General features: G+C 42.7%; 1 protein-coding gene across 2 annotated transcripts in view; it reads right to left on the bottom strand.

Moving 5' to 3' along the window:
* Positions 1-22,684, bottom strand: part of RAPGEF5 (Rap guanine nucleotide exchange factor 5) — a 192,619-nt gene that overhangs the window by 66,332 nt on the left and 103,603 nt on the right. Inside the window, exons 9-10 of one of the 2 annotated variants that reach the window (XM_070470214.1) lie at positions 6,025-6,143; positions 5,467-5,555 (exon numbers count right to left, since the gene is read on the bottom strand). In XM_070470214.1, coding sequence (XP_070326315.1) covers positions 5,467-5,555; positions 6,025-6,143 — 208 coding nt within the window. The remainder of the gene's footprint in view (positions 1-5,466; positions 5,556-6,024; positions 6,144-22,684) is intronic. The other variant, XM_070470219.1, reaches the window with a different exon arrangement.

The raw sequence follows: 22,684 nt of genomic DNA, 5'->3' as shown, positions 1-22,684 counted from the left end.
GCTCTGTGACATATTTTGAAAGGAAAGGGTTGATATAAATCTCTTTGGACCAAAGCATTTTAGTGATGAAAGACACTTCAGAAATCACTTCATGTATTACTGCTCAAAGTCTCAGGCTGGTTCACTAACAGAGTCCAGAACCAGGACCCAACACTTCAGAATTTCATCTGAGTACCCTTTCTACTCTGCTAGCTGTGTGTTCTCCTTTCTCAGAAGGTCATTTCTTACAGAAGTAAGTGTTCTCGGCTGTAAGACTGAAGGACCACCCAGAGATCCGTGGGGCATGACAGAACCCTGGCAAAAATCCAAATGGGTTCTGCCCACTATACCATTGACTCCTCATTCCAAGAATTGACAGCAAAGAGCTGTGTGACCAACACCACTGTTTCCTTGGATCATCTCCTCTTTTCAAAACTGTTTTAGAGGCTTGACCAACAACGCAGGTTTGTGGTTCTGAACTTCTCAGGCTGCAGAGGCTCTGGGGCAGGAAACGTGGATACGAGGCCAGATATGAGCCCAGGAGAGGGGGTGGAGAGGGCGGGGGAGGAAAGTGGAGATGACCCCCCTAACTCCCAGGGGCAAATAATAACTATTTGACACATGGAATTTGTCTTTGAAGAAAGTGGGGAGACAAAGTCATCATCCTAGCTCTGTGGCTCTCAAACCTGGCTATGCACAGAATCACCTGTGGAGTTTTCAAAGACCATAAGGCTTGGGTCTCAACTTAGGTCAACTGAATCAGCATCTCTGTGGTGGGACTCAAGATACCGGTATTTTGAAAAATGCCCCATGTGCTGCTAATGATGCAGCCACAGATAAGATCTATGACTGGTCTATGACGTGTCACATGATACCACAAAAATGAAAAGACAAATCCAAGATAATGTTATATGCATCTTAACTGCATAAAACCATGGGGAGCCTCCCAACCATCTAAAAGCTCTGTGCCAGCCCCCAAAAGTTCTAGTCCTCCACAGCCATGCGGGCACAGTCTTAAAAAGACCTTGTCACCTGCAAAAGAAAGCCTGGAACAGAAGGACCAAACAGCTTTTCAGAAATCCTAAAATATAAGGAAATTAAGGAGGAAGTTCACCTAGATTGTCTCCTGTATTTTCAATGATCAGGAAAAAAGGCACTCTTAATTTTCCTTCAAAAGAAGTATGTATCATGTATTCAGGACAGGCTTACTGTTGGCAGGGCAAAGAAGGTAAAAAAGTCAGTGAAAAACTGTCATGCCTGTTCTAGCTCCACTCAAGCTCCCATCGGTGCAGTGCTCCAAAAACACTACTAAGCTGGAGATGGAGAATAGCTGTGGCACCCCATTAGTTAAGTGAGACACTCCTAAGATATAAACCAGGTGTCAACTTTCACAGAGGTGGTTGCCTCACTACACAGGTAAGGGACTCACTTTCTCCATGACGTAAGGAGCCTTGTAGATGCTACTGAAAGCACACCAGTCACACGGACTAAACTGTGGTCAACACAAACTGAGTACATGATATCCTGAATGGTAACCTCATGAAGTAAGAACAGCCACGCCTGGAAGAAAGCAGGTCAAGCCTAGTAAGCATGATAGGATTTACCTGTTTCCACTATCCTAGTCTCTGTTTTTCTTGAAAACCTGTTAACACAAACATATCTGCTTTGAAAAGATGAAAAAAAACCTAAGACATAGAAGAAACAGGACAGCAAATAATGTCCTTTGCTCTGTTTCCCCTAAGGTAGACTCATCGTAATGCAGACGTAGGAAAAATCAGTAAGAAGGATTTTCTCTGTGGAATCCATCTGATACATAGTGTGTTGCCCCCATCCTCCCCACTTTGAAACAGAAATCGTTATTCCTGACAGAAGCATCTCGAGACAAAACATACTGCATCCCCTCCAGGGAGGGGAAGGGGTTAAATAGGAGCAGCCGTCACCACTGACCAGGGAAGTGGTGCAGACTTAACCTCCAGCCCCCAGCTCCTCCACTCACAACAGACTGGTTTTCTTGCTTCTTGCCTTCCATGTAATTCTCCTGGGCTAGGAATGCCCAATGATGTCTGTCCTATTTCTGGGAAGATGGAAGACAGAGCTGCTTGATTTTCCTCTAACATTCCAAAATGCTTCAAGTCAGAACCTGAACCTTGAAAGAAAAGGGAATCTTTGCAAACAGCTTCAGTCTTTGCCTGTTCACCAACAGATATCCAGTTACCAGACTCAAATAGTTTTTCAATTTTAAACAATGAAGGATTATGCATTCATTCATTCACCCATTCATTCCACAGATAATCAAAGGATGGGTTTTTGTGCCTGGTGCTACCAGAGAGGAAAGGTAGGCACACAGAAGATTATGATATGAAAATAAGCATAATAAGTGTCATGTGGATCAAAACATTTAGGAAAATCATTAGCAGGTTGCTTGTAAGCATCTCCAACATTTTTTGCTTTTAAAACTCAGTTTGATACGGTAATAGAATACTATATGAATTGTTTTCTATTCTATTCTTAATTCAGGTAATAACAAAAATACATTATCTCATATTTCTATTCCACTCAATTAAGTAAAATTTTTTTTCTGCTTGCATCTTAACATCAATTAGTAATCACTTGAACCTGTCCTTTCTGAGTATACGTCTCGTCTATTGGGCCATGCACCTACACTTTAACAATGAAGTGACTTTTGTGGCAAAAAGATGGGGAATAACTCACATCTCTTGCTTAGTTAACTTCCCCAGCCTCTGGCAGGTACAGGAATGTAAGAATCAAGATCAGGCTCATCCCAACCCGAACCATTTATTTCCTCCCATGTACCTTTCTCCCTCACTGCCACTGGGGCCATGTGGACGACCACCATATGGCTCCACCCGGCTCCATATGGCTCCAGCTCCCTAAAAGGGGTGCTCAAGAACATAAAAACGCTGCTGTATACTTTTATTGCAGCCCCTTCTCATTTTCCTCCATCTGTCTTCCATATGTTTACGAGACTCTATTAGACCCCTGAATACATAGGCCTTTTATAATGAGGGTTGCCAGCCTGAACAAGATAAAGAACTGAAATTCACCTCTATCAGTGACAAGGGGCCACAGCTACTTTAAAATATGTGATTCATTTGGTATTCAAACTAGAACAAACTCATAATCACTTTTCTTCCATTTTTACATGAAACTGATCTTATATTTATGAGATTTCTTTTAGTTTTATCAACAAAAGCCACATATGGGTCTTTCTGTTGTATTTTCTCCAAGTGCTGTTCATGAAGTTTGGAAGAACTGTGTGTGACTTCTACTTAGGTGTCCCTATGATATTACACATCCATCTCTCTCTAAAGTTGATTTTTTCATTTTCATAAAACTCCTTTGATCAGAGGAAGTATTGTTACCATTTTTCCCCTCAGGTGTCTCTGCAAACACATAAAGTTTCACATGTGTCCTCTGCAAATGCTAAGGAAATGAGTAGGAGTGAGGAGGGGCTGACCCCAGCAGGACTGAGGCCAGCCCACTGGCGTTACTAAGAGGGATCAGGGTGACTTTTCATTCCCAGTGTTAAGTATGGGAGCTTGTTAGTAGGCACCAGGACTTCCCTGGAGGCTCAGTGATAAAGGATCTGTGTGCCAATCCAACAGACACAGGTTCAATCCCTGCGTCGGCAAGATGCCCTGCAGGAGGAAATGCAATCCACTCCAGTATTCTTGCCTGGGAAATCCCATGGACAGTGGAGCTTAGCACGCTACAGTCCACGGGGACTGCAACAGTCGGACACAACTGAGCGACTAAACAACAACAACAAGGCCATCTTTCACAAAAAAACAATGATAGAACAAAGGAAAAAAAGAAACCAAGTAGGCCTAGTATTGAGTTCGGTAACCTCTGCTCCTATTTATACAACTTAGACATAAAGTCCTGTGCTACAGCACAAAACTGCAGTGCTATTAAGAACAAGCCATTGAATCTCCCAACCTGGTACCCATGTTCAAAGGTGTCTTCATGGCAGATAACCTGTCTGTAATCAAGTCCAAACCACCTGTGTAAAGCGGTCTGGTAATCGGTACACAGAAAATTATGGCCGGTTCCACAATGACCACCTCTGATGAAGCAGAACTTGGCTTCTGCTTCAGTTTACTGAATGTGCAAAATACTCAATTGTGCATTATTACTCAATTGTGCAAATATTACTCAAATGTGCAAAATATTAATACACAGACAAGCAAAAACCACCCAGCAAATGCCACAAGAATACATTTTTCTTTTAGCTCGTCTGTGTATAAATGGCTACTGCCATTTTTCCCCCCAAACATACATAAGGCAAAGTAAAGTTTTTATTTGAATTGTGAGATCAAACAATAACACTATTGGTAGGATGCATGATGGAGTCATTTTGCCTTTTTAAAAACTCAATTGCATATTTCATGTATCTTTGTTCCTCTTAATGTCCTTCATAATGCAGCACAGATCAGTTAAGTTCAGACAAAACTGCCAGGACCCAAGGAAACTCTTGTTCTCACCTGAGCTATCCTTTCAAAATCCTTCCTGCATGGGAAAAACTTAAGGAGTGAGTTATACAAAGTATTGTACCGGTACAACCCCCAAATGCCTTTCATTGATGCAGTCCATGTACTGCAAACTGTGATCATGACAGGTGCTATGGTGGCAGCAAAAAGTGCATTTGAGTCAGGGGATCAAGTCACAGAATTCAGGCTAAAGCCAGAGGCCTATTCATTGGGATAACTGCTCCAGGCTGAAGCAAATTACAAATCCTGGTTAAAAGAATCCAGCACTGCCCTGTGTGATGAAGGAAGTTTAGGTAGATTTAAGCAGGGGTAGCATTTCCAGAAGTGCAAGGGTGAAAAAGATAAGCAGGTATTTTCCCTGTGTATTAAACAGAAGGACAAGGAATCTGACCAAGAAGACTTCAGTGAATTATCATTTCTAGTCTGAGAAGCTATGAGTCTCATATTCTGCACAGTAGGGCTTGCTCTGAGCAGTTTGTGAAACACTTGGAAAAATGCAGAAGTTGCCGCTAAGCTTCTAGTTGCTGAATAGTTGCATTAATTGTTGACATTTTGGCAGGGAGGCTCCTCCTGCCACCTCAGAGCTTCCCACCGGCTAGGTAAATGCTTGCTGGTAACCCCCATCTCCCTTGTAATCCTTCCCATTCAACACTGGCTACTGGATGCTGGCCTCTTGTCAACTGCCTTTAGGTGAGATTTGGCAAAAAAAAAAAATTGCCAGCTAAACAAGAATACGTGCCTTCCTAACATTTTCTTTGTACAGCCACTTACCAGGCGTCTGCTGGGATCTCCATGCGTCCATTTACTGGATTTAAACAAAACGACAGGAGGCTAAGGGGGAGGCGCACAAAGGTCTGCTGGCTCAGCCCACCCCCGCGTTGCTGCTTTGGCTAGGGAAGGAGACTTGCCCCTCGGGAAACTGATAACGGCGCTACAGCCCTGAGTCTGGAAGAAGCGGGAGACACCCCTGCCTTACCTGTTTCTTTGTCCTGGACTTCTTCCAGGTGCAAGTCATTCAAAAGGTGCTCCAAGATCTTCTCCGGGGTCCCGGACACGACCACGTATCTGTCAGAGAGCAGAGAGTCCACCGAGTCCTCCTCAGTGGAGGACTGTGAGCGGCTGCTCCACTCCTCGTCCTCATCCTCCTCGTCAATGTATTTGAAATAAGGCACATCGAAGGTGGGCAGGGGCAGCTCTCGGTCTGCCAGCGCGGCAGCGGCGGGATCCTTTCTTTCTAAGTGAGGGTCAAAGACCCTCAGCCGGGAGCTGCCCATTCTGCACGGCCACTAACAAAGGCATCCCCTAGATGCTCAGGGATCTTGCCACCTCTGTCCTTTAGCTGGGATCCGAGTCCATCTGGCTGCTAGGAGCTCTGCAGTCAGCTAGAACGCTAGCTAGCTTGCTCGAGAGGCGGAGAAAAAAAGGGAGGGAGGGAGGGAAGAGGAGGCAGAGAGAGCGAGTGAGATGGAGCGGGAGAAGGGGAGGCAGGCAAGGAAAGGAAACAGAAGCGCGGGGCTCCAGTGAAAACTCTCACCTCCAATCGCTCTCGGCGCTCCCCGCCTGGGGGGCTGGGCCGCAGCTCTGCACTTTCTTCAGCACCAGGACATTCTGGTCCTGCTCTTTCACCTCAACAGTCGTCACTTCATCATCCTGCTTTAATTGCCGACAGGAGTGATGGATGAAAGAAGGAAAAAGGGAGAGAAGATTAAAAGGCAAAAAAAAAAAAGCTAACAAAAGCTGCCATCTCTCAAGTTGCTTTCCCACCTAATCACTTTATGGATTCAGAACAAATTAGGAATCTGGTCAAGAATCTCTGTCTAATGGTACTGGGTCCAGGATCAAGTTCTTTGGACACATAAAGCATTAGAAAGACACATACTTTAAAGGAAACTGAAAAAAAGCACAGTGAGGATGGGAGTCGGAGTTCATTTTTAAAACTACTTGAATGATCTGAATAAAGAAATCCAAAGTTCAAAGTCTCAGAAACACAAAACACTAATTGCATGTGTATTATTCTTTTACCTGGTTACTGCTTCTTAAACAGTCACTATATTAAAATTGGAAAACCATACAAAACATTAAAACAATGAGCAAGCCATATTAAGTAGATGCAATGGCTATGTATTGTCATTTACATCACAGTCTTACTTTAAAAGGTGGGCAGAAAACTACTCATTCTATTCTTCGGTTCATCCCGCTGCCCAAGCAAATTTGAGATGGCCTTCACATTTATCATGTACTTGTTTTGCCAGGATACAAGCGAAAAATGGATCCTCTAGTCAGAATCTCATCTGGGCTGAAATTCGGGTGTCACGGGTGAGTGCACTGACTTTCTTCACCTCGGTCACTTTTAACACGGACAGAAGGCCAAACAAGCACTCATTTCTGCAGACACAGCTTCCGCAGCCAGAGCCCAGCATGGCCCGCTGACGAGGCTCTGCTGGGGTCGGGCTCACTGCTGACCCAGCAGTGTGGAGCCACCCCGAGTGATGAACACTTTCAGAGTGTGGAGTGTGAAATTCTGATTGGCAACATCCAGCCAGAGGAAATTATGGGGGGGGGGGAAGGGGGGCAGGGGGTGTGTGAGAGACACACATGAGAAAATTTAACTTCTGTATCTCCGAGGATCTGAGCAAAAGATTGATGCAAGAAGCTGAGAGCCTACAAGCATCACCTTAAAAATGATGCTACAAAGGGAAACAGGTCCTGGGGTTCCAGGCATGTTTCTATGTTCCTGCTCCTGGCAGAAAACCTACATAAATTAGGTATAAACACACAAAAAGAACATTTTGCCCCAAGTAGATAAAAAGTACTATGTCTCCATGCCTTATTAATCAGTTTTCCACTGATTAACTGGAGATGCCAATGCATTTTATTCACCTTCTATAAGAACAGGAAGGCACTATTATTGTCAAAATTGCCAACCAAGTCAATGGGAATACTAAGATTTCAACTCCCAATGTTCTCATTTCTAAGAAAATGTAGCAACCTACTCATTTGAGTTCTCCAAGATCTTAAAAATAAAAACTACTAGTCATTCCAAACAGCAATATAATTTTATGATCATGCCTTTTTAATCTCTTAGTGGCAAATAATTTTACTATGTAAAACTGATGTATTACATTTCAGCAAGGTCAGACATGCAGTTACTGTGGCAATTAATGCTGGATATTCATTGTTAAAGTCCCCGAGGATGGCAGCGACTCCTGTAACATGAATACCAATGTGTAATTGCTATCTTTCATTTCTCCAAGGAGGTTCTTTTGTTATCCATGTGGCTGAAGTGAAATAAGGTGGCTGGAAAGATGAGCATAATATTGACCCCAAAAAAAGTGGGGGGGGTGGCAAAATGGAGTCTGGGATACTGAGACACAGAAGCAGATAATTCAGTAAAGAGCAGGTCTGAAAGGACAAAAAGCTTCCTCTGGCTTTCCTCTTGTCGTAAGCCAATACTCGTTTTATATGAGCCCGCTGTCATTTTGAAGTACATTTTACATTTCTACGTGCATGTGATATATGGCATTATTAACTTCCGCAGGCCATGTGCATACATATGGATGGGAAGGGCTTCTCTAATGTCTGTGTAGCTAATATGTATTACAGGGCTGTGCATGGAGCAGCTACACTCTGCTGGGCAGGGGACTAGCTGAACCATATTGATGCACTATCAATAGCATCTTATGTCACAGTGGTAGTTTCCATTTTGAAAACCTGTTAAAAAATAAAGAAGCGAAAAAGCAGAAAAATCAATGTATAAAGGGAGATGGAAGTTATCTAAAATTGCCGTGAAAACATAATAACCCTATGTATTATATCTGCTCTCAAGAAGAAAGGTGAGATTAATGCCTCGCGTCCAACATATGCCAAACTGCTCTTCCTGAAAAACAGCAGAAGTACCAGAGTTGAGGCTCTGGTCATGAAACTTCATTCTGGTGCTTGTTCAGCTAAGAATAAAGGTATTCAGTGAACTACTGACAAGAAATGCATTCAATGACAAATAGTTTGTGAAATGCAAGTACAGCATTAAGATGCTTAACTTATAGACAATCATTCAACAGACAGTGGAGGGGGGCGGGTTTCCTGTGGGGAAGGTGTTGTGCCAGCCACTAAAGGGGCAAGCGGAGGTGAGTAAGACTGGTGCCCTGCCCTTAGATGACAAGGTGATAGCTCCATAACGCAAGTCTAATGTGGTGAGCTCCCCAAGATGAGGCCACATGCAAGAAGCAAAAGCGAAGGTAGAACTCATGGGATTTGACGGTCAAAGGTGACAGATCAAATCCCACAGCTGTGGGTGACAGAGAATGGAAGTGCCATTAAACGGGGCAAAAAAACTGGTTCTGCTGAGACTGATGTATCTGGTTTCAGACAACTGATGTTTCAGGACTGACAATACATCACGCTGTAGATGTTTAGCAAGCAGTTAGAAATAAAGAACGAGGCCTCTGTACAAACGCCAAGGACAGAGACAAATCTGTGAATTATTCCAGTTAGGGAGTGGGTGAGACTGTTAAAGGGAAGCAGGAGAGAAAGGGGATTATGAAGATGGATAAAGGAAGAGAAAACATAGAAGTAGAGAGGAAAAGAGACGGATCAGAGTCACGAGGAAACCTACTAAAGAGATGTGAAGAAGTGAAACCAAGATGAGCCAGGAGTAGATGGAGGGCAACGAAAAGCTTATCTGATGTCATCAAGCTTACGAAGATGAAGAGTCTACGAGAAAGTGATGACAAGACCACGGTTAAGTCCAGCGGTGGGAAGAGGAGTGCTGAGGTCTGGGAGGACATGGAGGAAGTGCACAGACGAGAAAGACCTCCTTAGAATGTCACCAGGAAGGGAAGGAGGCCGGCTGAAGAGGCTGCCGGGCTGGGGAAGTGGGGAGGTGAGGGGTGATGGAAAAGAGGCGAGATAGGTCAGGAACAGGTGCGGAGGGGTAGCTACCACAGGACCAAGAGTTCCTCCTTTCAGAGAGTATCAGGGCAAAGAAAACAATGGAGGTTTAGGGGGAAAAAAATAGAGCAGGGAAAAGAAGAAAGCTGAGGTAGAACAGATGAGATGGTTTCCATCATCTTTGCAGAGTATGAGTTGAGACCCTCTTCTGGGAGGAGGGGTTCACTGGTGGCCCAAAGAGAAAATTGCTGGAGAAATGGCTTTAGGGGGTGCAACAGGGAATAAACAAGTTATGGAAAAAGCAACTGTCAGACAGCTTTGTGCTGCTGAGGGTAGAAAACACATGTGTATAGTTTTAGGCCTCCCTGCCAAGGTATTCAGAAACCCGAGAGGGTAACAGTGACCCCCCCCCCACCCCCCAGAGAAGTGATCAGCAATAGAGACGGGAGGGACGAGAGGCGTTCAGGGCCACATCAGCACACACACACACAGTTCATCACCACATGGCGTCTGTCTGGTTAGTGGAAGGATGAGCCAAGAGAACAGCTGATAAACCAGGGCAGCATGGAGGGGCTGAGGACAAGTCTTCACAGGAGTGAAGGGGACAGGCAGGCAGTCGAGGAGGCAGCAGGTGGAGGCTCTGATCAAGGAGGCTGATCTCTGAGGCAGGGCCATTCAGAGCAGTGAAGACGGGAAGGAGAAGCAGCCCAGACACCTGGAGCCAGCCTGGGCACCCAGCCGTGTGTTCTCCTGTTAAATGCCAAAGATTCTGCAAAAAGTCAACACTAGAGAAGGTCACTCTGTGCTGTGGTGGGACAAGACAAAACCACGACCACTCTGGACAAGATACAGCATAAATGTTGGTCACAGCAGAAAGCAGCAGGACGCCCAGCTAACCAGTGATGGCTGCTGCTTTCCCAGTGACAGCCTTAGCCTTGCTGCTCCTCCTAGAGATAAGATTCAAGATATCTCACAGAATTACCCAGCTGCTTGATCAAAAACAAAGCCCCGCTACTTTAAATCCTCCCCAGAGTCACCAAACACAAACCCAAGTCCCGTGAGTCCTTCTAACGCCTTCTTGCACTGAGCTGTCGCAAGGCTCCCCACAGGGCGAGTGCTCCATTCCCCAAGCCAAGCAACAAACCCAACTTGCTCAACTACAGCTGTGTTCCCAGTGGTCTCTGGCCAGACACCATGAGCGAGGGTCATTAAGATGCTGCCCTGCCATTCCATGGCGCAGAGTGGAGGTGATGATATCAGAGTTAAGAATAAAATGCACTTATTTCCTTGTCAGGGGGATGAGAGAATCACACTCAGGAATGTTCCCAAAAGTGATTACAGGCAACAGGGCTCAGAAGATGGGTGAGCTAGGAAGAACGCCTGAACAAGAGGCACAGACCTCAGAAGAGAAAGCACTCTGCAGAGGCAACACTGAAGAGGAGGGTGCAGTGGGGAGCAGGTACCCCAAAAGGCATGTTCCCACTCCGTCCCCTGCTTCGGCCTGTGATGCTCAGCCCTGGCTGGCGCATGCTTACTGAGAATCCTCTCCTCTCCCGGACGCACACATCAGCTCTCAGGTGTGCAGAAACTAGTTCTTTGTCCTACTCTCCTGAAGGGATGGTGGGAAGAACAAGAAACTCCAAGGACTGGGCCACATAGATTCTTCACAGATTTGCCCTTGGGATGTAGTCTGGGATGCAGTCTAGGATGAGTGGGGAGGTGGGGGAGGAGAGGAAGTGCAAAAATAAACAGGTATCCTCAGCTGAAAGTGGGAGGGGGATGAGTGCTGAGGGAAAGCTGTGTGATCACAGACTCACAGGACCTTCTCAATAGAGTCCATGAGGAATACAAAAACAAAGAAGGGTTTTCAGATATTCCCTGCTCCTCATCTTGTTTCCATTCCTTGGGCAACTAGCTATGACTTCTTTCTTTTTATGGCTACACTGCTCTCCTGCCGGTGAATTCTCAAAGAATTATAGAACCCGTATCTTTGGCTTACTTTAGATTAAATTCCAAGACCAGGATCAGCGTTTATACTTACAAATCCAACTCTTCTTCTTTCATTTATTCACATGAAAGACATTTATTTTTAAGATGAAATACATATAGGGTAATAAAAGTATAAAGTCAAGAAATGCTGTTCACAGTTTAGCAGGTCTAGGCAGTCCCAAACCAAATCTCTGACTGCATTTATATTTTCACTTATCACTGGCACTAGCAAGAAAAAGTGATTACTAAGGGATTTCTCAGGCCTGCTGAAATTGTCACAAATACTTGCTTGATTTTCTATTATCTCTGATGGGAAATGTTCTTCTCCCAAGTGCTTACAGAAAGCAGCCACTGATATTCTCCATGGCATCATGTCCCTGCTACTCTGTGGGCATAAACTTAGCTGGGGGTTCATGGATGGGTTTCAGGGACTCAGAGAGCCCTCTGAAAGTATACAAGATTTTTTATGTGTAGGCACAGTTTTCCAGCCAGAGTCCAGAATTCTAGGTCTCACTGGAGTCTATGAATCCCAAAAGGTACAAATCATTCCATACAATGAAACTCGTATTATCACCACATCTAAGGAAGCTTCTTTGACAAATCTCCTGCCAGTAACACTGCCTGTCCAGATGAGATGTTCAAAGAATTCTGTCATGACATCTATCACACTGACCTCCGATTATCAGCTCTTTCTGTGGTCTCCGTGAAATGATGACATCTTGAGGGCAGGGACTGTGACTTCTATTTCTCTTCCTAACACACAGCTCAAGGTCTGGCAAATGATATTAACTTGATAATGGTTTACTGAGCTTGCAAGTTCATGAGGAAGGGAGACAGTGAGCGAGTGGATTACCTTTAAAACGCAGATTCAATCTCAACAGTCACTCTCCTCCAAGGCTGCCTTTACCCTCTCTCCTTAGTCACCCATCTATTATAACACTCATCACATGAGATAACTATGTTCTGAACTTGAGTGTTATACTTGTTCCATCCGTCAAAATTCTATCAGACTAAGCTCCCGTGTAACTGACATATAAGAGAACCTGTAACTAACACAACCCTGGGAAGGCCTGTGCTAAATGGTACTGTCCCCCAGTCTAGGGCACAAGGAAAATATGGGGTGGGTAGGAACAGGTCACCCTGTGGGCCCAACTGGGGAAGATGTGGATTTTGTACCCTCTAAGCTCCCCTCCTGCCCCAAGCAGGATCCTCAACACTCCTCCCATGACCCAGGCCGGCTCCATCACCAGACCTGTGTAAAGCAGGCAGCACAGAGATCTGGTCATATGAAGGATGAACAGAATCATCTAGCTTGATGCCATGGCATTCAAGAAGTCATACAAGTAGTACAAGATGCAAAGCTGTTTTCCCTCAAGTCTGTGAACACAGTAACTGCTAATTTATTCATAGGAAGGCATTTGCTATGGACTAAATGAGTCCTCTCTCCAAAAATTCTATGTTGAAACCTAATCCCCAGCGTGATGGTGTCTGGAGGCAGAGCTTTTAGGTGACTAGGTCCTGAGGGCGGAGACCTCTTGAATGCAATAAGTACCCTTATAAAAGAGGCCCCTGAGAGATCCCTTGACCCTTTGCTGCCCTGTGAGGACAGAGCAAAATGAGAGCTGTCTACGAACCAGAAAGTGGGCTCTCATCATACATTGAATTGCTGGTGCCCTGATCTTGGATTTCTCAACCTCCAGAACTGTGAGCAATAAATTTCTCCTGTTGATAAGCCACCCAGTCTGTGGTGTTTTATTACAGCCTGAAAGGACTGTGATGGCACTTAGAGCCAATAGCTTATTATGACTCCTTTCATTTCCCACCCTTCTTGGTCGGACTTTCACTCACCTTACAAAGTGCACTTCAAGAATCACATCCTCCATGTTTCCTGTCCTCTCTACCTTCAGTCTGATGTGGCGGGCCCTTTTCTCAGACCCCACGGTACCACACGAATCCTTCCGACCCAGTATCTCAAAAAGCACACACTGACGACCTTTTTTGTTTCCCTTCTAAAGCATAAGCTCATGTGTAGGCAGGCACCATATCTTCTTCAACACCGAACTCCCAACAAACAGGTCTTGGCACTTCATAGATATTTAAACATTAGTCAAATGAATCAGTGAATGAACAGAAAGAGGAAAGGATAAAAGTGCAATTTTGAGTGGAGGTTTACAGAATGACAGCATAAGTCTCACAGGCTACATCTCAAGCAGTGAACTCCGATGGTGCTAACAGAACGGACAGTCTGCTGAGAGGTGCTCTTCCCAAGGAAGGGTCACCCAACTACTCGGGCAGTGGATGACACTGGCCCGCCCTCTTCTGCATCTTCATCACCAACGGGAAGTCTGGGACACTCAAACAGATACGGGTGAACTGAAAAGACGAGGTGCATGCTCGTCACACTGGATAGTGATACAGGCAGACAAGTTATGAGATCACAACTTGCTCTAATTCAGGATATTACTCTGTGAGTCATTAATGTGAAAATCACTAATTTTGCAAAATCACAAATCTGGGTGTTCCCAGATTTGGCCAGTACTTAAGAGGATGGTTGGTTGGTTGGTTTAGTTGGTAAGTCATGTCTGACTCTTATGAGCCCATGGACTATAGCCTGTCAGGCTCCTTTGCCCATGGGATTCTCCAGGCAAGAATACTGGAGTGGGCTGCCATTTCCTTCTCCAATTTAAGAGGATACATGGTAAGTATACATGGTGAAGTATAAAGCATCATGTAATCATTAGTTACCAGACCATTAAAGAAAGCTAACATAGTTTTTAACTCACAGTGGTAGAAGTTACAGTTGAAGAACTAAGGAGACAGCACTGCCATATCCAACTAACAGATCTACTAGGAACAGGCAACAAGGGAGGGATCAAGTCAAGACCAGGCAGATAAATCGATTACATTTATTGAGGGTTCACCATATGTCAGCAAAGCTAGGAGATGGGCTTCCGTTTATCTAAGTGTTAGTTGCTCAGTCATGTCCAACTCTTTGTGATCCCATGGACTGTAGCCCACCAGGCTCCTCTGTCCATGGAATTCTCCAAGCAAGAATAGTAGAGTGGGTTGCCATTTTCTCTTTCAGGGGATCTTCCCAATGCAGAGATTGAACCCAGGTCTCCCGCACTGCAGGCAGATTCTTCAGTGTCTGAGCCACCTTCTTATCTAACCACTACAATTCTGGCTTCCCTGCTGGCTCAGTCAGTAAAGAATCCGCCTGCAATGCAGGAGACCTGGGTTTGATCCCTGGGTTGGGAAGATCCCCTGGAGGGGGGCATGGCAACCCACTCCAGTACTCTTGCCTGGAGAATCCCCATGGACAGAGGAGCCTGGTGGGCTACAGTCCATGTGGTCGCAAAGAGTCAGACATGACTAAGTGACTAAACACAGCACAGCCCACATGGGGTAAATGCTGTTAAATCTCTCATTTTGACAAAGTAACTTGGCCAAGCAAGATCCCAGGGTGAGGGTGTGTGTGCTAAAGCTGAGATTAAGCCCAGGAAGACCCAACAACAGAGCTCTTAACCAGAACCACAGACATCCCTGGAAGATGGTCACTAATACATGTTAGAGACTACAACTACGGCAGGGGCTAGTTTACCCTGGTGCTGGCAGCCAAAGCAAGCCAATCTGCCCAGTGTATAAGGCAACAGAGGTGTCTACATCATCCTGAGTTCCAAGAGGAGAAGAGGGCTGCAGGGACTGAACGCGGTCTCAGGACCACAAGTGCACCAGCTCCGCGAGAGCAAAGCTCGAGACCCAGCAGGGGAAATGAAGCGCTGGCAAGAATAGAGTTAAAGATGGCAGGGATCAGTTCAACCTGACGCCCACAGAACCTGGGCACCGAGAGACCTTGCAGACAAAGGGGCAGGGCTGCCAGTGCACACGCTGCCTTGGGCCTGATGGGCCCAAGCACCGGGCAGATATGGGACTGTACACTTTAAAACGGTTACTTTTACGCTATGTGAATCTTATCTCCAACAAAACAAAATGGGGCTGTGAGGAGCCTGTGGGCAGAGCAGTCTGCGGATCAAAGCACATGGGACTCAGCACCAACGAACTACAAGAGGGTCTGGGAAACATGCCCTTTGAGGTAGTGTTCAGGTAGTTGGAATGTCTAAGAAGAAAAAGATGGGGACAATGAAACCACTGCAGGAGATCTGCACTTTCTGAGCTATGCTGCCTTGTGGAATAGGATTATTGGTGATGCTGTAGAAAGGCAACCTTCCGTTAATGGATCGTGAGTTGGAGGAACCAGACTGAAGGTCAATTTTAGGAAATACAGAGGCAAAATGACCTCCTTTTCAAACTGGAGCAGAGTCTGGCAGTAACATTATCGACAAGTGAAGGTGCTTCTTCAGTGAGTAAGGCTGAAGATAATGACCTTCACATTTTTCCCCAATCCTCAGATCGTACAAAATTCGGTTGTCTTGATTTCACTTTTTCCCCAGAAGCCTGAAGGGCTAGCTCCCTATAGAGGAAAGCTGCATGTGATTTAGTGTTTAGGGAATCTCTCCTCATCTTGCACTATGGAAATTCACACACAGCTGAGCAAACCAAACCATTAATGCCCGCATCTATTCTTGTACTGTAAATGTGGGGACCGCAGAACTGGAATACTTATCTGAAAAAAAATATCTCCTCTGGCCAAAAACAATTTTGTCTAAGAACAACCTTCACAGAATTTGCTGACAATGTATCTCATGATTCTATTTTCTTACAGAAAAAAAAAAAGCAAACAGAGCTTTAGGAAAAAAAAAAAAAAAGGATATTGCTGGCAAGATAGACCTGATTAATAGAACAGCTAAGGGAAAGATAAACTAAGCAGATGTGTGTCAAGGTGAGCAGTGGTTTAAATTTACCAGATTCCAAGGCTCTTGCTTAGCAAACACATCCTGGCAGAAAGAGAGTATTTGAGTTAATGATCATTAGTTCGTTTAAAAAATCCTAAGAATAATATGATTAATAATTCAAACTAAAGCCTAAAAAGGACTAATAGGGTTAATCATCCCCAGACTTAGAAAATCTAGGTCAAGTCTGACTTCCATAGTGTGAAAGCAAACACTATGTTATGGAACATGGTCAAACTCCTAGAGAAATCCAGTAAATGTGACAAGATAGAAAGTTCTGGCTGCTAGAGAAGAACAGTATGTATTGAATTTTACTGCCTCTAATAATTATTATCATGTAAAGTAAGTTTTCTGAGAACCCTACAATTAGGGCAAGGCTAGGAATCTGATCCAGGCTAACTTCAATCTAATTCCTGCACATTTTATTTTCCTAACACTCTTCCTGGTATAATATCAGTTCACTACAATTCAGATCCTCTTCTTTGCTTCACACAAGAGACTCCCCATGTGACCCTTGAGAGTTATTAAATCACACAGGTGTTATGTTTTTTATTTTTTAACATAAAATCTTAAATTTTATTAAATCTTTCTCAGCAAGTCCTCTAATTCCAATACACTAGTTCTTGGTTACTGAATAGATTATGGGTGGGGAAGGAGAGGAGAAGGGCAAGGAGAAATGACAGGACAAGTTCTACCCAATATTTGTTTCATGAGAACCTGGACGTGGTCTGCCTTGTTCTCTGTGCTGCCCCTCCATCCAGAACAACACTGCCTGTAAAACGAATGAACGGCCTGGTGAACGACAGATGAGCAAATACTAGTCATCAGAATGGCCCAAGGTCAAGGACTGAAAGGTCGACAAAGGCAGGGAGGAGGAGGTTCAGCTACAAAGAGACAGTCCAGAGAGCAGGCTCGGGTAGAAAGGAGAAATTTCAGGAGTGAGTTAATGCCTAATGAGACCCTAGTTTGGGATGGGGCTGCTGCAAGGGAGCAGTCAACATCCTTTAGCATCAGCACGTCTAAAGTATAAACAAGATAAAACACCTGCAGCAACAAACAAGGCGTGATGCTGGCCACGGTCATGGGGCGAGGCTGCTGCACTCCATTGCTTCTGCAGCCCCTTAGTCCCAGATATGGTGGTTATTTCATTCTGCTAAGACTTATGAGTTACATACACTCAGCCTGGTTAGTGAGTCCATGGGAATCTGCAAAGGCTTGACTGGGTTGGGAAGTCACTAAGACTTATCCTTTGGTTTCAAGAAGCCTAGGTCAAAGGGCAACTGAGGGTACTGCCTTGTGCATACACGATCTGACAGAAGCCTATTAGAAGGTAATTTAGAAGAAATGGGGATGCCTTCAAATTCTAAATGAGATCATTAAGTATCTCCTAACATGACTGAGTTCACTGGAGAAAAACTGTCTATCAATACTTTGGATATGAGTTCCATCAATCCACAGAATCCTTGGAGAGGGTTTGCATAATATGTTCACAACAGACTCTGTTACTTTGCAAAAAACTGAGATGACTTAGTGCTGGGAACAGTGCTATTTCCAATTCTCATTATTGGTATATCTCGATGGACCTCAAAATACAAAACATATGTTATCTGAGATTTAAAACAACTAAAAAATCTGAAATCTTGCTTGCTAGGCAATTTTACAGAAATGGCAAATACAAATTGTAGAAACACCTTCTTGTTCCTAAGAATTTTCATATCATTTTGTGTGTGTGACACACACATGCAAAGTTATTCTAAAGGGAAAATATCAGTATTGACCCTTTCCCCAACAACCTAAAGATGAGATGAAAACCTACAGTAAATTATGACTCAGACAAAATCTCTACTAGTTGCAAATATACTTGTCACCTGGGGTTCGAATAATTCACAGTAGCAGTTTTACAGAATCTTTGAAAAATCTGAGTAAAAGAGGATGGTATGGATTTTTATAGCAGCACTTGATAACCCCCCCTCAGCTGGTACCTAAGGCACTGGTTTCTCTTCCCAAATCCCTCTTATAGAAAATGCAGTTGTGTCTGAAAATGCTTTCTGAATAAGTAAAGATCTAATTTATAAACTGAAATTATTTGAGAAATCAAGCTCTTAACTGTGAACAGACCCAGGAGAAGTATTTTTCAAATTTAAAAAGCACTCTATCCATGAAATTTCCTGAGTAGATCTTAAGTGTTCTCACCACACACACACGTACACACAATCCAACATAATCTCGTGATGTATAAATATGTTAATCAGATTGATTGTGATAATTTTACAAGGTATGTATACATCAAAACATTACCTTATACACATTAAATATATACAGTTTTTGTAAATTATACCACACTAAAGCTGGAAAAAGTTTTTAAATAAAAAATAAATAAAGTGTAAAGTAATACATTTAGAAAATGGGAAGGCTTCAAGTCAAGGAACTCTATAACTCTTTCCAAATGTCTGCTGTGTGTAAATAAATGTGACTTTACAAGTGTATGCCTGTGAACATGTGCACATGTGTGTGCGTGTATGCACGCGAGTGCACATATAACTTCAGCGAGGGCAGAGCAGTAATAAAAAGGTCAGCCTCAGTCCTTAAGCAAGTTATGGAATGAAAGATTCCTAGTTACCGTAGCAACCACAAGATCACATGGCATGGGAGCAAGGAGATACAAAGCATCTTAAGTAAACACTCTTGTTTTTTCATGTTTTGCACATTCCTTGGTGTTTTAAGAGAGACACACCTAGGTCTCAGCAATAATCATTGCAAAAACCTTATTTTATAGTGTGAAACAAGACTATGAGACAAGTAGGGCTGTGTCACTCTTGGTTTATTGTGCAGTGATGGAAAAAGTTGGTATTAAAACAGGTTAAGAGAATTTAAACTGCAATGAAATACCACTACAATTGTTTGAAAGATAAACAAAATTAGGAGGTAAAAAGGAAGACAGAAGGTTAAAATAAGAAAGAAATAAATTTGCTTACACAGGAGTAGGTGTTTCTCCCTTTTTCTGGAGGGAAGGATGGGTGTGGAGAAAGAGAAAAATGGATTGAAAAGAAATGGAAGTACTTAAGTGATAATACAGACCAAAAAAATCATCTATTTTCCTGAATGTTAATATGCACTTAGTATACCAAAGAGAATTGAAATCTTCATATACATAAACCTGCCCCGGTAAGATCCTTGCTCCATGAACTGTGACTCACTGAAGCTTGAAAGTTTGTTTTACCCTTTACCAAGTATGTGTTCTCCTAAAGACTTGTCTGCACTTACCAGCTGATGATTGGTGAGGAACCTCCTCGTCCTTTCTCCTGTCATTTCCAGGCTAATCCTCCCTGATACAAAACCTTTAATTTAAAACTTTAAATCTCCAATGAACTGGAATCCTGGAGCAGGTATAAGTTTGGATTTGCACAGATTTGGTTTGAGTGCTTGAACTTTGGAACTATTTCAAATCACTCACATTTGCCTTCTCTACAGAAATCAGGTCCACAAATACCAATTGAAAGCCTCACGCAAGATGCTGGGGATAAAAGTTCAAATAAAACACAGAGTTTATCCTCAGAGAAGAAATATTCTTTCTGAGAGACAGGGGAGAGATAAAAATTTGCATTAAAACAACAACAACAACAAACAAACAGTGGTTTGGAGCAAGGTTGTGGACAGTGGTTAAGGAACTGAGCCACTATAAATAAACAGACTAATTTCTTCTTATTTCTAGAAGTTCAAGACAGTAGGATCTAGAAGTTTTTTTTTTTTTTTTTTCAGTTTGTCATTATCTGAGAGTTTTATATCTTAATCCTGCTCAGGACATTGTAAACTCAGAGAAACAATTCCAAATATTTAATGACATGGCTTGAAATGTGGCTTCAACACACTGAGAGCAGAGCTACACTCCTAGCTGGCTGCTAGATCGCATCTGTCCCACACCAACTGCATTTCACCAAGAGGAGATTTTTTAGAAATTCTACCCACAAGAGAATTTTTAGCACATAAAAGAACAGAATGATTTTTGGCATTGATAAGCATAGGCAATCAGAGTAAAAAATGGCTACTCAGGGCCTCCCGAGTAATCGATTGGCATCCATTTCAAAATGGCAACATTTTCCCCCAAAGTGTTTAACACTCAAAAGTACCAATGCTGCTAAACTGGGAAAGTGGGGGTGGGGGACGTCATCTTCAGTTTAAGACAGGAATTTCAGAACTAGAAGAAATCTTACACCTCTAATCTCCTACTTTCATAGATGAGGAAACTGAAGCTCAGAGAGGTAATGTTACTAAGTTTATATTCTGTATATTTAATTTGAAGGAAGTTTGTTAACAGTTTCAACTTCTCAAGAATACAATGGATTTTTTAAATGCTGCAACCAGTAAAAGTCTGAAAACATGAAAAAATCTGCATGGGATAGCTGATGGTAGAAATCTTACTTTTATATTATAAAAATAAATTCCAGTTATATTAAAGATCTGAGTAAGAAGTATAACTCTAGAATAGAAAAAAATAAAATTAAGTATCTAGCCACAGAAGTGGGAAGAACTTTCTAATTTTAAAGGCAGTTTTTAAAGTTAAAAAACATGAATCAACTCTTTTGCTTATATGTGCATAAAAACAAAAAATAAGAAGCTTGGAAAAACTACATGTAACAAATATGACAAAGATTTATGTCCCTAATGTATAAAGTAGTTATTCAAATTAGTAATAAAAATCCCAATGGAAAAAATGGGCAAAGGAGGTGAATAGATTAATTACAGAAGAAATATAGACAGACTGATATTAACTGCAAGTATTCAACCTCACTAGAAAAGAAATGTAAATCTGAACAAGATAATACTTTTCCTTCCCATCAACCCGACAAGAAAACTTAGCTTCTCCTTCTAAGAATCATAATAATCAATATGGGTGAAAGTTAGAAAGAAAGAAAGAAAGAGAAGTCACCCAGTTGTGTCCGACTCTGCAATCCCATGGACTGTAGCTGACCAGGCTCCTCCGTTCATGGGATTTTCCAGACAAGAATACTGGAGTGGGTTGCCATTTCCTTCTCCAGAGGATCTTCCCAATTCAGGGATCGAATCCAGGTCTCCCACACTACAGGCAGACTCTTCACCATCTGAGTCACCAGGGGTGCTCCAATATGAGTGAGGGTGTAACAAAACAAATATCTTAATGGAGTGTTGATGTTTATGAAAACTGGAAAAAGCTTTAAGAACAGTCATAAAACAGAAAAGATTAAGGCAGTTCATACCTGTGAGTAGTAATTACTCAGCTAGGAATTTACCCTTAAGAAATATAAACTTAGATAAAGATTTTTCTAGACATGTGCATCTCAGATTACTATAACTGGAAAAATTTGAAACGCTATTTGCCCCCAAATGGGAAGAGTAGATAAGTGAAGTCTGTTATAGAAACGTAAGAAAAGCCTCATAATCCATGTGCTGATTATGGAGACAGAGAGGAGAAATCCTGGTTAGTTCTCACCAAATATTTTTCTTCTTTGTAGCTTTCTATTATTTCGAAATTCTCTGCAAAACGCGTGTATTACTTTATAGTTAGTAGAACAAATGTAAACAAAAAAGTCTCTAACAGAAAGAAATGTGCTATGAATTCCAGCAAGTTGCCTGATGCCTTGTTCTTGACTGTTAAACATCCATAAATCTCAAGAATGAAGCTTGTTTTCAAAAACAAATTCAACTATTAAATAGGTCAGAACTATATACAATATACTAATTTTAAAAATATTTTGTAGCTAGAAAATGGGGAGAGAGGAAAATGGTCAATGCCATTTTGCAACAATATCTAACTCTCCTTAGAGACAAGGCTTATGATGTCTGCCATTTATGATTTGTCTTACCTGGTCACAATGCCAGGAAGTAAAAGAGATCATGTTTAATTTAGCAAATACCTCACAAGAAGGTGAAGAAACGATTTTCTAGAAACAGACACCTTATTCAAAGTACACCCCTTCTTTTCTTCGGTCTGCACACTAACCTTCTTCAACTCTCTTGTCTGTTTTCAATCCTCCTCCCTCATAAGTGGTGATGAGCTTGGGGGCTCAAATCCAGTCCTGCTCACTTATGTCTTTGTTCTATCATGTGTGATGCCTGGTTCATCAGGGCTTAACAAATGCTTTTCTCAGTGAATATAGGCAAGAAAAAATTAATCTTGGCCAAACATTTAAAAAATTTGCTCTATATTTGAGAAGGAGAAAGTTCTACTGAAATTAAACATCATTTAGGCCCTCAACAAAGTGAACTTTAGGTGTCACAGCTGAATGCTCACTGTTGGTAGCAGCAAGCTAAACAGTTACCTGGCTTTCTCCTTCCTAGTAGGATTTTTTCCTAATCATCTCTATGAGTTCAAACAGGGGAATCTGAAATAAGCTGCTAATGGTAGAGAAGCTAAGCATCTGACTGCTTCGAGGTGCTAGCATTGGTCTGAAGACCTCGAGGCAGTCAAGTAAGTGACTGAATCCCCCAGAA

Source organism: Odocoileus virginianus, chromosome 1 (genome assembly GCF_023699985.2).
Source record: "Odocoileus virginianus isolate 20LAN1187 ecotype Illinois chromosome 1, Ovbor_1.2, whole genome shotgun sequence".
NCBI lineage: Eukaryota > Metazoa > Chordata > Mammalia > Artiodactyla > Cervidae > Odocoileus > Odocoileus virginianus.
This window is presented reverse-complemented; position numbering and strand designations above follow the sequence as displayed.